This window comes from Oreochromis aureus, linkage group 1 (assembly GCF_013358895.1).
Source record: "Oreochromis aureus strain Israel breed Guangdong linkage group 1, ZZ_aureus, whole genome shotgun sequence".
Lineage (NCBI taxonomy): Eukaryota > Metazoa > Chordata > Actinopteri > Cichliformes > Cichlidae > Oreochromis > Oreochromis aureus.
Window position 1 is genome coordinate 24,384,221 of NC_052942.1, and position 14,758 is coordinate 24,398,978.

A 14,758-nucleotide genomic window follows, 5' to 3' on the forward strand; every position below is an offset into this window, starting at 1 on the left:
ACACACAAATGCACTACATGCACTATAGCAGCTTCCTTTTCGCCTGGTTTGAATTTGTAAGCCCGAAGCTCCTGCCAAAGCTCCTGTTGCTGTGGGGAGAAGCAGCTGCGCACTCATCCTACCCTCCTTCCAGTTTTCCAGCTAATGGAACATTCCAGTGCTCCCGTACACCCCTGCCACAATAACAAATTTGGTACATCCCATTGGTGTTTCTCTAGCTGGTTTGTCACTGACTCAGTAGTATCACAGCAGTCAGCCAAACAGTATTTTGAGCACACGCTTACCGGCGCGCGTACACACAAACAACACCGCGCACATAGTCTGAGAGTGAGGACATAAGACGAGAGAGTTATAAAACAGAAGGAAAGAAATCCTCGGCTAGTCCTTCCACTCAACAGTCTCCTGGTTGTTCTTCATCCCTGATATGACCCTGTTCAGTCCAAGATGTGAGTATACCGAAGTGTTTCTCTGTGTATGTGTGATGATGCCTGTTTTAGTGGATGTTTGCATGCACCACGGTGTTTCTGAAAGACAGTATTTGCCACTCTTCCTCTTATTCCTTTTCTCTCCACTGCCATTTTTCCCCTTCATCCTGGAAGCTTTTCAGCTTGTGTGTGCTCATCTGTGCACTTCAACCTGAAGCTCAGGTTTCTCTTCATTTGTACCTCAGAGCTGTTTTTCTTGCTTTTCCCTGTCCCTAAACATTAGTCCAATCAGAAAGTGCTGTGGTAATATAGGAGACACTGGACTTGAGGATGTTAAACACTGTGATGCATTAAGAGGTGTTTCAGGCAAATTTACCTTTAAGCAAAAGCCAAATGTGTCTCTCATATTGGCAAGGTCAGCACCTGGTCTAGTCTGGATACGAAGGCTTTTGCTAGTAAAATGACTTAAAGCTTAATTATGTTGTAATACCCATCTCTCCATATGGATTGAGATTTCTTTATAGTTTTCTTCTTCATCTGCAAAGTGAACAGTGCATCCATGAACAGTTCCTAATAAGACTACATAACCATGCAGGCACAGTGCCAACATCTTCTCACAACTTCCACACTAGTTTGGAAACCTCAGTCTGTTCTCAAAGCTACTTGTCTGGTGGGGAAGCAGAGGCTTCAGACAAGTTCAATATAGGCTAAAAGGCTTCACAGTGAAAGTAAAACTCATCTTAAACTGTTGAATATTTCCACAGTGCATAAATAAAGTCAAGTCACTGTTGTCGTCTCCCTCACTATAATGCGAGAGCTTTCTTTTAGCTGCGTTCTGCTTCATTGTTGAGACGTGGTTTTTAGCACACTAGCATCTCTCTCAACTTACCATGTATCCATGCCAACAAACAGTATATTTCCTGTTTTTTATTTGTTCCTTAGATCTGTAAGTAATAATATATGTTACACAGTTTCATGTCTTTATCTGTGAGTGGAAAGTGTTCATGGTTGCAGGAATGTGCAGAGACTTGGTATATCGACAAGAGCTGCACACGCTGCACTTATACCTAGACATCGTCAACACTTTAATATACAGGGTACCAGGATGTGAATTAATTAATAAGCTATATGACAAGTGAGGATGATTTATATGATCCTGCAGTCACAATGATCTCGTCAACTGTAAGTCTAAATCATATTTAGGTTAATAAAATGTTAATTTCTGCTCTTCTGGTTGTACTGCTTGATAGCACTGTATATACTGTACCTTGACAAATTTGTTCTGGTCCAGAATAAGTAGTAGTAAAAAAGTTGTATGCTTAAATAATGCCAATAACCAGTGATCAAAAGAAAAGGCACTAAGGACAGACAAAGAACAATACAAGAGCAGAAAATATCTTACTGCAGTTTAATCTTTTATCAAGGTTCTTTTGTAATTTAACCAATCTGTTAAATTGAAATCAGCTTTGCAGTCCTGGTTTAAATGATTGTTGCAAAAGCGTTCAGCCATACTTGCTCTCTTTTCTTTGACTTTTAGGATGCAGCGTTTCAGAAAAGCAAAGTGAGTGTGCGAGCAGCATTACCAAATATTCCATTTGAATTAAATGCCTCTGAAAATTTCAGTGTCAGTCAGCAGCTCAAGCGTTTGTGTTCTGCTCTGAAGTTAGTTACTCGATTAAGATGTTGAATCAAATTACGCTGAAAAATACATCAAACATTTAGGGATGCGGTTCAGCCCAACGCGTGATAAATTGAAGAATTGGGATGAAAATAAAAATGATGATAGAAGATGGCAGATTTAGCTGTTTTTATCTGATCACATTATCCAATCTCCCACACATCCGTGACTTCAAGTGTGTGTGTGTGCGTGTGTGTGTGTGTGCGTGTGTTCAGACTGTTTGCTAAAAAAGAATCTGTGAAAATAAAGTAAGTGCTGTGCACAGCTTCCCCTTAATGCATCTGTTGCAGACTCTTAAAGTCTGCAACTTTCAGTGTTTTCCAAGGAGGTGAATACACAGATTCATATTTCCTGACTTTGATCCAGGTCCAAGGTTTCATCAGAGCAGGGTGGGTGCAGATTGACTGGGATCTTCAGGGGAAATCTGGGCTCCTTCTAGCTTTGAAAACTCAGAATAAGAAAAGCTTTTCCACATTGTGTCTGTGTAATTTTGTTTCCAGGTAGTGTGATTAAGCTGGCTCTAACTTTGGCTGGGTATGAAGCGGCACTCTGGCAGTCAGCCTGACATCCGCTGATACAAAGCATAGTGATGGACTGTAGCGGAGACTGAGGCTTTATAACCCATTACAGCTGATCGCATGTGACCTTGCTGTGTCCTCTGATGCTCTTTGAGCCAGTTTTACGAAATAACTGTCTATCAGATTATACTGCCGTTTGAGTTCTATATCTCCCTGCCAGTTTGCACCTGGAATCTCTCAGGCTGGTCATGGATTTGTAAATGAGTCCTGAATCACTATACAATCTTGTTATGGCTGAAATATTAGTATTCGTTGGAAATAATCCAATTTTGCACATGTAGAAGAATTGCTGTCTGTACGGTTTCTAACCACACAGTGATGTAGTAATGTTTTAATTATGTGTTTATATTTAAACCAAATATTTTCTTAAATCTGTCATCTAAACTAGAAGCAAAAATAGAAATAAAACTAAAATATTGGGGTACTTGTGATTGCCCTCCAATAAAATGGACGGTATAAATGGATAATAAATGATAATAGTGAAACATTGTGGTGGTAATCTGCAACGTGTCCAAAGGCCTAAGATAGTAGTGTGTTTCAAACGAGTTATTATTGTTTTTATAGCTCTAATAAATGTGCAATATGGTTGCTCAAAGTGAGACTGTTTGGTATTTGCAAGGGGAAAAAAATGCATATTGCATCACAACAATAACCATCAATCACTGTTTCCTTTGCGTTCACCGTGGTTAGAGCAGGGTGGAGTATTTTATAACACTGTGAGTTCACTTCTTTTTCATAGGCCTCTATGTTTCTGTAGCCAACTATAGGGCAGAATCTGTGTGTGGCTCACCAAAAACAAGTCGTCATTTTAAGTGAAGTCATTTTAATTCAAAACAGTCGTAAACTTTGCAAGACGGTTTGCAGTAAAAGAAGGAAAACGCAGTTTGCCTTGTTTTTTGAAACTATACCTCTGAACAGAAAACCCCCAAAACAAAACAAAACAAAGTATAATACGCATATATGTACGTGCATACATGCGTGGGCATAGATGTGAAGCCTGCAAAGGAGGAGCTAACCGTGGTGTATATAGGATTTTGTTTACTCTGATAGCACTCTGATTACCTCCTGAGGTTTTGCTCCTGTTGAGCGACACAACTGTGCTCAGCAGCATCCTCCCCTCTCTTCCTGTGTAATGGCTTCATCACGCAGTCAATCATACAGTCATCCTGTTGCTCAGCAAACTCATTATAAAACTCAGTTTTGTTTTCCTGCCACACAATGCCGAGCCATTATATTTAAAAGATAATGTGTAGGCCTTTTGTCCTTGTAGTGTAAGGAGATGTAGTCACTTTTTCGTGAAAATACTATGTCTACTTTGGGAGGTAAAGGCGCATACGCATGTCTAAATTTCTTTTCACACGTTCAAACCCATACTTAATTAATTGTCGCTTCCAGCCGTTTGACAATCATGCTGTGCGAGTGGATGTGCAGCTGGCCCAGTCACACTCCATTCACCACCCATCTGTCCATGTCAGACCGGACTTCTCTCCTCTCCCCTTCTTTTTGCTGCTTACCTCCTGCCTGTTTTTCTTTTTTTTTGTCTTTTACTCACCTTTGGTAAATCGACAAGCAAGCAAGCACAGTGAGAGCAGTGAGCTGCTGGCGTGTCCTGTAATCAAGATGGTTTATGGTTAAATGGCTAGTACAAACATGTATATAAAAGTGTTTGCAGGAGAGAAGAGTGAGATCAGAGCTGAGTTGAGCTTTTTAGAGGCTGTGCCAAGTTTCCAATGTGTCCTTGCAGACAGGAAATAAAAATGGAGTTAACAGTCTAGCTCAAAGTGGCTGGACATGAAAACAGCTACTGGCTTCTGTCAGTCTTAGCTGGCCCTTTAGTCAGCATCATGTCAAGCTGCTGTAGATTATGTAAATGTTGCTAGAATAAAGAAGACCCAAGTGTAGGATAAACATGACCATAAAATGTGTATGTCAGTTACTCATCTGGAGGTTCCTCTGTGTGTGTGTGTGTGTGTGTGTTTGGTACTCTCTCTTTGTTGTGTTGCAGTATGTTGCTCTTTACTGTATCAGTACAAAGTTAATTGGTTGCTCTTTCATGCAGACATGAGCATGAGTGGAGAGTTGAAGTCAAGCCGCTCTAGGGCAGCCAGTAAGAGGGCCAGCAACACCACTTATGGGTGAGTATGACACCGCCCACCTCCCCACACCCACAAAGCACACACACACACACACACACACACACACACGGGAACACTCTCCTATCCCCCACACACTCAGAGATAATCATGCGCTCTATTATTTGCTGCAGCCCTTTATCTGTAACTCAATGGTCGCACCTCAGCTTTCCAATCAATGCAGCATTATTCGTTATTAGCTTCATACCAGTTTATGTAAGCTGCTATTGATTTTGGCCAGAGGTGCTGTCTCCATCAGTCAATGTTTGAATCCATCTGTTGATGTAGTGCACACATATGATTGGAGCTGATTACTGTTTATTGCTGACAGTTCAATACTGCGGTGTGCAGCTACACTAACGTAAACTCTGTGCTCAGATGGCTGGGGAAGGGAGTCGGAGGGGTAGTGGAAGAGATGACAGTGTGTGGGCTTGTTTGAATTCGTTCATGCCTTCATTACTCAACTCAAGCTCTCTCTTTGAACTGCAGATTTTACTCTGGCTGCGGCTCTGTAGGCCAAAGCTCCTTTTATTAGCACAAACCACAGAGAGTACCGTCTTTTTGTTAAGTTTGAGTCGATCCTCATTTTGTAGCACTCACTGGCTAATGGCTCATTGTATGTAATCTGTAAGTCCGTGTATGTCCTTCAGAATTAATTAAAAAGAAAGGGGAACAAAATAGAAAAGTGCAAGAAATTTAGAAAAATTTCCCAAATTAAATGATAGTTTCTGAAACATTACAAAAGTGTTTTTTTAACATTTAAGAAGCTAGGATAAGAAAAACATTAATTTTTAAAATATGTTGCTCGACGTTCACTCTAGGATAAAAAAAATACTTCAAAGTAGGTTACAAATGCAAACAAGAATAGAAAATGAATATTAACACCTGTAATGATATTGAGGCCAACTTGTTTGTCCCGGTCTCAATCAGAAAATCTCATTAATATTCTATCTTCAGTGCAACAGGGCTTCCACACATGTGTTTCCAGCTCCACAATACACACTGATGATTTTCAATTCAAGGCAGCTGTATTCATGTCCTCCTGTTGGTTTCATCGTATATTAGAGTGGTGTATAGATGTAAAAATAGTGCAATATGGGTCATTATGTATTATGTAGACAGCATGTCCTTGAAAACAGTTAATCCAGCTCTCTGCCTGTGCTCCCTGCTCCAGTCCCTCTAACCAGCCCTGCCTAAACCTTGAACCCCCAAACATTATTCACCCGTTCCACCATGCAGTTATTCAGCAGCACTGCATGCATTAATGAGGTTAGTCATACAACACACATACTCACGATGACTAACACCAAGTGGAAAACACCTGAGGTATCAACCCCAATGTAGCCTCATATAGCCTCCGTGATATTTCGCAGAGATGACATGGACTTAAAGCAGAGGACGTTGGATTTCTGTGGCTGTTTGAGGCTTATAGACACATCCAGCAGGCTAAACTAAGCACGGGACACATCCAGCCTGTTAACACATGACAAAAACATGATTACAGTCATGCGGGTCGCTCTGTGACGCGTGTGCAGTGGTGCTTTAAGCCTGATGTTAATCTTCACGTCAGCGTATTTATGGACAATGCTGTTCTAATGATAAGCAGGTACTGTTTTGTTAACCACTTTAGTTTACTATACTGACATTTATCACTTACAGCGCAGACTTGTGGACGTATTTATTTTTGCAGATTTTTGATCATCACTCGAACTGTGTGCCTCAGATCCCGTACTTCACATACTTACACCAGGAATGGACGTTTCAACTAAAATACTCTTCAATATTTACCAGAAACTATTCAGCTTTTCTTCGAAGATGTCCAGGCCCCATTTAGCTTTGACTCTCAAATGATCGTGCATAGTTTTTTAAGGTGTTCTGTAGGTTTTCTGTAGTAGTCATTGGCTTTGCATGTCTTTACACAGATCTGACGCTTTTTCGACCAACACCATCTTGCTGTAGCACCACCTGGTGAAAATGAGGGAAAATAATCATTTTGACAGTAGAATCAGTCAGATAAACTATATTTTGTTGTGCATTGCCCTGCATATTTGAAAATCAGTAACGTCTGAAACTCAAACTTGCTATTTTGAGTCTGTTCACATTTAAGGGTACATGAATGCATGATGGTGTACTAACTGTCACAAAACATGAGGGTGAAAAACTGTATTTTTCTCACCCTTAGTGGTCATGTGGTCATTTTTCTAACCACATAGCACAAACCACCAAACAATTTTCACCCAGTGGGAAGAAGATTCATTGCCAGTAGTGGCTCAGTCACACTAAAGCAAAAATAGGACAGCAGTGTCCTTGCGAGTAGGAAAAATAAGTGGCTGCCAGTTACTGCATTTATTTATTTATTTTTCTATTTGTATTTGGCAACTAGTTACAAGTAGTTTTGGTGAGCAACTGGTTTCTTGATGGTTAAATGTCCAACATCCTCAGCCTCTGAGTGACCAGATTGTAAGGACGTTGCCCTGCAACTCGAACCAAACATCACACGTGTTGTGTCATCTTGGTTTTATTAAACACAACTGTTCTCCTTCCTGGAAATGAATTTAGCATTATGGTCGAGGACACATCAAATTGCTGATGTTCACAAAATGCACTGCATGAGTGCAGCGTGCTAACAGAAGTACCTGAGTTGAGACACACTGTAAAGTCAGAGGATTACATTATTACAGTTCATCCTGAAAGGAACACATTTTAATAAAACTGACAAAACACAAACTTGTAGTGGCACTAGAGGAAGACTCAACAAAGTGTATGCAATGAGGATTTGTGTATATAGACATTTTCCTCAATTTTAAAAGGTAATCCATCAACCAGTTATCAAGACTGATCAAAATCAAATATGCATGACAGTAAATTGCAAAATAAAAAGGAATAAAATGCTTTCTTTTGGCTTTACTCGAAGGCAATGTTTATAGTTCCTCTGCATACCATACATATTTTGATTTCTAAGGAAAATGTGAGCAATACAGTTACACATGAAAATGTTGTGAGGCAGCTACCAAAAAATCTCTCTGTCCAGGCTCCAGTAATCTTGCTTTGTGCTGCTAGCAGCAGCGTGCCCCGACTACTCCCTCCTACTATTCTCACAGCGCTGGCCAACAAACGCTCGCCTGTGGCCTAGATTACTTTGCAAACAAACTTTCTAAGTCGTGTCTAAGATGCTAAAGCAGTGTAATCTACTCATCCAAAACCATGTAGTCTACCACTCCTTCTAAACTGTTATTATGGCTTGAAAGCTGGATTATGAAGCTCAAAATAAAAATTTTAAACACTATTGATAGTAAAACCCAATAAAGCTTTTCATTTTATGTCTTAATGCACTGCAAGTCATTTCTTGCCTCATGATATCAAGCGCTGTTTTTTTTCTTCTGTCTCTTCCCGCTGCCATTCTCTCATGCACTATATCTACCCCCAGGCTATTTCCTCTAGAGCGACCCTGGCAACATATGGGTGTTGTCATCATTTATCGTTCATGCTTTCTGACTGTCACAGGTCCTGTCTATTGGTGAGCCACAGCTGTGGAAGCAGTGATGGGGTGTAGCGAGTAGCAAATGTTCCACAACCCAGATGCTGTTGATGCTGCAGCCGTGGCCCTTGTGTGCTCCAGTGCATTACTACAAAAGCTCACTGCACTGTACTGTGTGGCCCATATAGGAAGGCTCAGGTGCCATACGAGGGGTCTCAGAGGAGCGTGTGTGTGTTTGAATGTGTGTGTGTGGTCAATGTATAGTTAACCCATGGCTTGGGTTAGAAGACTGGGTTGGGTGATGGAGGGAGGCTTGCTGTTTAGTCTTTTTTGTTCTTTGTCTCTCAAAGCATTTTCTGTCATAATTAAGATGGAACAATAACACACAGGCATAGTTATGTTAACTAATATTTTCTTCTCCCCTTGTTATGTGTGATAAGACATTTGGGGCTGTAGTTATAATTGTTTTTTCTCCCTGAAATATGTCGAGTCTATCTTAAGGTTACTACAGTATTCATTTTACTATCTGCTCCATTTGGCTTCTCGGTGGTAAGGGGAAGGAGAGAGGCACAGAGGAAGGGGGTAGGAGGGTAGCCTTGAAACCGAGTGGCAATGTGCTGAGCATCTGGTCGCTGGTATTTTCATCTGATTTCTCTTTGCACTTCATTCTTTAAATATTCTTTCATCTGTTTTAATTTTGAGAGGGGCTACTCATAGAGGAGTCGATGTTAGGATGGAAACAGTGCGGCAGACCCATCTGTTAGATCAGCTCAAAGACGCTGAAGGGGGCAGAAGGGGCAAATATGAGCTCTGAAGTGGCCAGAAGCAGTAGATGATGAAGTCCTACGTTATACAAAGTGAACCAGAACTTAAAGGCTAATTTGACAGCACAGCGATGGATGAGAGAGTGACAGGAAATATTTTAAGTCATATTTCTGACTTAATTTAATGTTGGTCTTTTTTTTAATTGGTTATGGTAACACTATACAATCACCAGTCACCTCATTAGGTACAGTTTGGCCTTCAGAGATCCCTAATTTAGCAGTACATAAATTCAAGTTTTTGTTTCATATTGACATGATAGCGTCACACAGTTGCTGCAGATATGTCGACATCAATGGACATCAGTGATGTAAATCTCCCAGTACACGGCATCCCAGAGGTGCTCTGTTGGATTAAGGTGACTGTAGGCTATGAGTACAGTGAACTCATTGTGATGTTCAAGAAACCAGTTTGAGATGACCTGAGCTTTGTGACATGGTGTGCTATCGTGCTGGAAGCAGCCATTCGAAGACGGTACATTTAAACAATATTTATTTGGTACTAAGGAGCCCAAAGTTTTCTTCTTCTTCCTTTGCCTGGTCCCTTTAAACAGGTTTTATGCTTTCCACGTCCACAAGTCCACTAGGGACCGCTAGGTACCTGTGACTTAATTTTGGGTCCCTGTCCGTGTACGCAACAGAGTATAATCCGGGCTTTAGTGGTCACGAAAGTAGATCATCTGCCTCCATCTCACTTTAACCCTAGCATCCTCTTCTGTCACACCAACCCTCTGGATGTCCTTCTTTACTACATCCATGAATCTTCTCTGTGGACCCTTTTTTTTTCCTGTTGCCTGGCAGCTCCATATTCAAAATCCTTTCACTGTTTCTCTTTTGCACATGTAAAAACCATCTCGGCCTTTCTTATTCTGTCTACAAAATAAAGGGCCCAAAGTGTGTCATCAAATAATATATGTTCTCTTTAGAGACGGCTGTGTAGGAAAGTCCCGGTAGATCAGCAATTTCTGAAATGCTCAGACCAGCCCTTTTTTGCATCAACAACTGCCATTTTCAAAGTCACCTGAATCACCTTTCATCCCCATTATGATGCTCAATTTGAACTTCAGCACGCTGTCTTGACCATGTTTACATGCCTAAATGCATTGAGTTGCTGCCATGTAATTGGCTGATTAGATTTTTGAGTTAAGGAGCAGTTGAACAGATATATCAAAAGTGGCTCTTGAGTGTACTATCCAACTGTGAATGGGAATGTGTTGTCATACACTGGGAGAGCCGAGTAACCAAGTACAAATACTTTGTGACTGTACAGAATTTTCAGGTATCTTTACTTGATTGCTTATTTTTCTTTTTACTGTTACACCCTACATTTTAACCCAAATATCTATATTTCGTACTACTTACATTTTCAAAACAGACTTGTTACGTTTGGTTTAAGACATTTGAGGAGATTTATTATTTCAAGTCTCTGCACCCGTTAAAACATCAAACCAATGTGAGCTTCAACAGTAACACATGAAAAGCAATTCTAATGGTAGATCAATCACTAAGGTTATCACTTAAAAAGAGATATAAGTTGTATCTGATATAACTCCTCATTTGTTAAACCGGATTTTGGATCTGAAGTCATGTTTTTTCATGTTGTGAAACATCCTGGAAAAAAAACTAAGGTATACTAACTGTGTGGTATTTAAAGGTACTGTGCAGTTTAGTGCAGGATAAACAGGTTAGTTTGCTGTACTGTGATGGATTGAAAGCAAAGAACAGTGTGTGACTGGTGCACAGCGGCTGTGGTGTTCATGGTCAGAGTTAGGCTAGATTGAGTGTGGCAGAGATGAATTTGAATTTAAGCTGATGATGCTTAGATTCATTCACTGAATGAAGTATAAAGACAGTGTAAACAGTGCACTGTCAGTGTAGAGGATGGAAATCAGCCAAGACCAATCATGAAACATCTGCTGACATCTTGTTGAATTCAGTTGTGTAGATCCACAAAGAGCAGTAAACCTCAGCTCAGCTGATCACAGCCTGGACATCTAAAATCTAATGGATCTTACAATAGAAGTTATTCTGGGATGTGAGTCTTTTCCCTACGTGGAACCACTGCAGTCGATCTTAAGGTTCCTCCACCCACTTCAGAGCCTTTTAAATAAGTTGTACTCAATTTGAAGTTAATATAAGTACTTCTAATTAAGTATTTTTTAACAGAAGTATCTGTACTTCTACTTAAGTACTGAATGTCTGTACTTTTGTCACCTCCGATGATGGGGAAAGAAGAACGAGCAGACAGGTTTAAACCAAGTTATTTTAAAGAAAACAGACAAAGATGAATATTAAATTCCAAACATTCGGGAAGATATATACACATCACAGTTAACACACTACACACGTCCTATTACAGCTTTCAATTAAACATACTTGTCTTGACTGTGCATGGTGTACACTATTAGTTTTACAGCATGAAAGACCAGTAAAAACTCTTTAAAAAGACAGACGGCATAAAGCTTAAGGTGCCATTCAAGACAGCAGTGTTGGGAATAATCCATAAACCTACATTTGAATCTTAAAAAAAATTCTCCTCCTTCTCATTTGTTTCCATGCAGCACTTGTTTTGACAGTTTGTATATGAGGGTCTTGCCTTAGGCTCGGTTGGCTGACATCTGTAAATCCACCAGCAGTGCAAAAGCAAAGGGCAAACTGAGGCACTGTCAATGTTCACCGATTTTAAGAATGACCTCTTTCTGCTGGATACAGTTCTGTGTCTCTCAATTGTCACAACGCAGCTGACTACCAGCTGTTCTGATCCCTACCCAGAGCCAAATGTGTGCACAACACATTGTAATCATTTTTAAAAATGACATTTGTAAACATTATTCATAGAGAGAGGAGTGCAGTTTGCACAGAATCAGAAATTTAAAAAAGGCCTCACATTTATTAGAAATGTAAAAAACAGACTTCTGTCACTTGTAACATATAAACGGGAATAAAAATGTAAAATAGATGCAAAACCTGATTACACCGCCTCCTGTGTTCTTCCCAGCGTGGGCTTTGGGTTTAGAATTGACATGATATCATATTTCAGGTTGTTCCTGATCTATGCCCAAGACTAGTGTGAGCTCATATCTGAGATTGTGTGACCTATGTATGGTAGGGGTAAAATAACATTTATTTCCTTTCATAAACTCAAAGTAGTTGCCCTGTCCTTGCTAACTTTGCAAAAAGTAACTGAGCAAGGGATATGATATCTGATGTTTTTCATCTGCATTCAAAAAGTATCTAACAAAGAAAATAGCTCACCTATTGCTTTGGTTTGGTTTGTCCATTTGTTTAAAAAGTACTTTGCTGTGTACTCCAGTTTACAGTGATGGATTTCTCGCTATTTAATTTATCCTTACAAATAGGACAAGTATTCTGCTTATGTCTGCACCTTGGAAAAATTAAGTTAAATCAAGTGTGGAGGAAGTTCTTTGTCTGTGTGACTAATGTATCCGTGTTTTCTTTGGGAGCAGCATCGCTGTTGTTCTGCCAGACGATGAGGCCAGTCGAGTGCGAGGCTCGCTGAGTGTGTCTCCGTGTTTAATATCGTGGCTCATTCCCAAATCGAGAAGATTTGAGTATTAACTGTGTCAAATCCTGAACACTGCATTATTTAAAGTGTTGAAGACTTGTGTGCAACTCATTTACGCTCATGTGAAAAAGTGGAAATCTGTTATATTGAAAGCACTACACAAAATACTGACAGAAATGAACCCAGATTAGACACTTTAGACGTTAGTAGATTTTGAACAAAGCACTTATTGCATTTTTTCATAACATCTGACATGTGTCCAGCAGCGACTAACCAGGACAAGTAAAAGTAGTGTGAACGTCTCTGTGAAGCTTTTTATTCTCATCACAACTACGTTTCTTTTAGTGTGTACGACAAAGTGACAAGGGAGGAGACCGTGGTGGCAGCCTTCACCTGTGCCTCGGCCAAAAACAGCCCACTAACTATTCATCAAAGCCTACTGTTCCCTCCCCTTTCCACATGAACATCAATTTTACAACACAACTGCCATTTTCATTTTTGTGTCCAGCTTTTCTCTCTGTCCTTTGTCAGCTTCCTCTCCGCATGAATGCACCTGTGTGGTGTGCCGTTTTCAGTGCATTCCTGAGAGATGACTAGGGTTGGACTGTGGGTAAAGGTCAGTGCAGTCAGAGGTGGATGTACTGTTGGGGAAAAGGTCGCTTTCTATGGAGACAGAAGGAAAGTGCATCTGCTGGTTTCAGGGCCACTGACAAAGCCTTTGAGACAGTAGAGAACAACAGAGATGATAGAAGATAGGTGGATGGAGAGAGCGGTACGAAGGAAGGAGCAACGGAGCGACAGGCTGGCTGCAGACACAATGTTCTTTGGAAATAAGGTCATGAGCCAGCAATGGTGACACCAGTGGCTCAGGGCATAATGGCAGGAAGGGCCATATTCCCCAGGAAGAAAAAAAAAATCTATCTCTTTCTGTGTGTGTGTGTTTGTGTTGGTTTATATCCATATACTGTGTGGCTGTGAGCATTACCAGGCCAGATGAGTTATCTTTCCTGTCCTACAGGCTTATCACTCTACCGGGGCTGGCCCCTTTGCTAATGAAGTCATCTCTATCCCCACAGCGTTCTCCACACTGGGAGGAGAATGTAAGGCAAGCAGATGGAAAAAAGGAGGCATGAATAAAGATTGATGCAGAAACTTGAAAGACAGGCAGGGTGTAATACCGTAACAAGACAAGTGTGAAACAATTGGGAGACGGGTACGTAAGAGAGAAAAATGCAGAGAGAGGAAGAAATAACAGCATTCAGGGAGAGCGAGGGGTGAAGAAAGCAAAGGAGAGAAAGCGAGTGAGTACTGCACTGCGTGTCATTGGCCCCCTGGCATGAACAATCCATCTCAAATTGATCTTCCAGTTCGGCCCAGCAGGGCATTCTGAATCAATCTCAAATTGATCTCTGTGCCAGAGGTCGGGAAAACTAGCAGTGGAGCTTATCAGAAATATAGTGGTGCTGGGAGGATCTGACAGGGAAACTTATCACACTGCACAACAGGAAATGGGCTCTGAGCCCCCGGGGCAGCGAGAGGACGAATCGGCTCCCTATACACACGCAAACCACAAGCACAATCACGCACAGATTCAATGTCTCTGCATGTACCCAACACACCCATACACTGACACATGCTCCCCAATGTTCAGCACAGTACAGAAAGGGTATACTGTGCATTCACACGGGCTTATATACCATCACACTCACACAAGCTCACGCACCCGTGCAATCCAGGTGTCAGCACACACGCCTACAGGCTGCCTCACAAAATACAAAGTTTGTCAGCGCACACTGTGTCAATATATTTTAACCTAGACATGTGAGATTTGAGACCTGGAGCTCTTAATGACTTATAACACATTTAATGTGTCCTCAGCAAGGCTGTGTGAATGGCCCGAGGAAGGACGATCAATACTGGATTGCATTTAGACGGTCAGTCAGCTTAGGGGAGCAAGCTGCCTCTCCAGGCTTGGTAAAAAAGTAAAACGATATAAACAATTGTTCAAAGGTGACTTTCGTCAATATCACTGGGAACACTTAGAAAATCCAGTCCAGGAGCATGTCCAGCTTCTTAAGAGCACAGAATTGGTAATGTTTTTAAACTCAACTGTGCATGTC

General features: G+C 40.9%; 1 protein-coding gene across 2 annotated transcripts in view; it reads left to right on the plus strand.

Moving 5' to 3' along the window:
* The first annotated feature begins 218 nt into the window (after positions 1-218).
* Positions 219-14,758, plus strand: part of si:dkey-234i14.2 (heterogeneous nuclear ribonucleoprotein C) — a 38,184-nt gene continuing 23,644 nt past the window's right edge. The window contains exons 1-2 of one of the 2 annotated variants that reach the window (XM_039611143.1): positions 219-446; positions 4,741-4,816. In XM_039611143.1, coding sequence (XP_039467077.1) covers positions 425-446; positions 4,741-4,816 — 98 coding nt within the window. In that variant the 5' untranslated portion in view covers positions 219-424. The remainder of the gene's footprint in view (positions 447-4,740; positions 4,817-14,758) is intronic. The other variant, XM_031759563.2, reaches the window with a different exon arrangement.